General features: G+C 60.1%; 1 protein-coding gene across 1 annotated transcript; it reads left to right on the top strand.

The window, feature by feature from the left end:
- Nucleotides 1-133: 133 nt before the first annotated feature.
- On the top strand, nucleotides 134-743 carry VDBG_09728 (mitogen-activated protein kinase; the record flags this gene model as incomplete). The annotated part of the gene is made up of 3 exons (XM_002999962.1): nucleotides 134-246; nucleotides 317-512; nucleotides 570-743. The coding sequence occupies 3 exons, from the start codon at nucleotides 134-136 to the stop codon at nucleotides 741-743; spliced, it is 483 nt and encodes a 160-aa protein (XP_003000008.1).
- Between the last annotated feature and the right edge of the window lie 47 nt (nucleotides 744-790).

Raw genomic sequence — 790 nt, forward strand, 5'->3', positions numbered from 1 at the left:
GCAGCGACCAGGACGGGCTCTTCAACACCATATAATTTAGGCAGACTGCATAGCTCCTGATCCTCCATCAGTTTGACGCCGTCTCCTCTACACCAGACGACCACCCCCAACAAGCTCGTCGTGCACCAGAATCATGTCGCGCAGCAACGCTCCTAATCCCTCGGGATCCCGCAAGATCTCCTTCAACGTCAGCGAGCAGTACGACATCCAGGATGTCGTCGGCGAGGGCGCCTACGGTGTCGTCTGGTATGTCTCGCCTCCCCTGTCGCGCGTTCCCCAACGTCTCCCGCCGCCTCGCTAACAAGCGTCCGCCCAGCTCGGCGATACACAAGCCTTCGGGCCAGAAGGTCGCCATCAAGAAGATCACCCCGTTCGACCACTCCATGTTCTGTCTGCGGACCCTGCGTGAGATGAAGCTTCTGAGGTACTTCAACCACGAGAACATCATCTCCATCCTCGACATTCAGAAGCCCCGCGGCTACGACACGTTCAATGAGGTGTACCTCATCCAGGTAGGCTGAGCAGCATGGGCGCCCGGGACGACGAGCGAGCACGGTTAACAAGCCCAGGAACTCATGGAGACGGACATGCACCGCGTCATCCGCACCCAGGACCTCTCCGATGACCACTGCCAGTACTTCATCTACCAGACGCTGCGCGCCCTCAAGGCGATGCACTCGGCCAACGTCCTCCACCGTGATCTCAAGCCCTCGAACCTGCTCTCAACGCCAACTGCGACCTGAAAGTGTGCGACTTTGGCCTCGCGCGGCTCGGCGGCGTCGCAGGAGGA

This window comes from Verticillium alfalfae, genomic scaffold, assembly GCF_000150825.1.
Source record: "Verticillium alfalfae VaMs.102 supercont1.16 genomic scaffold, whole genome shotgun sequence".
Classification (NCBI taxonomy): Eukaryota; Fungi; Ascomycota; class Sordariomycetes; order Glomerellales; family Plectosphaerellaceae; genus Verticillium; species Verticillium alfalfae.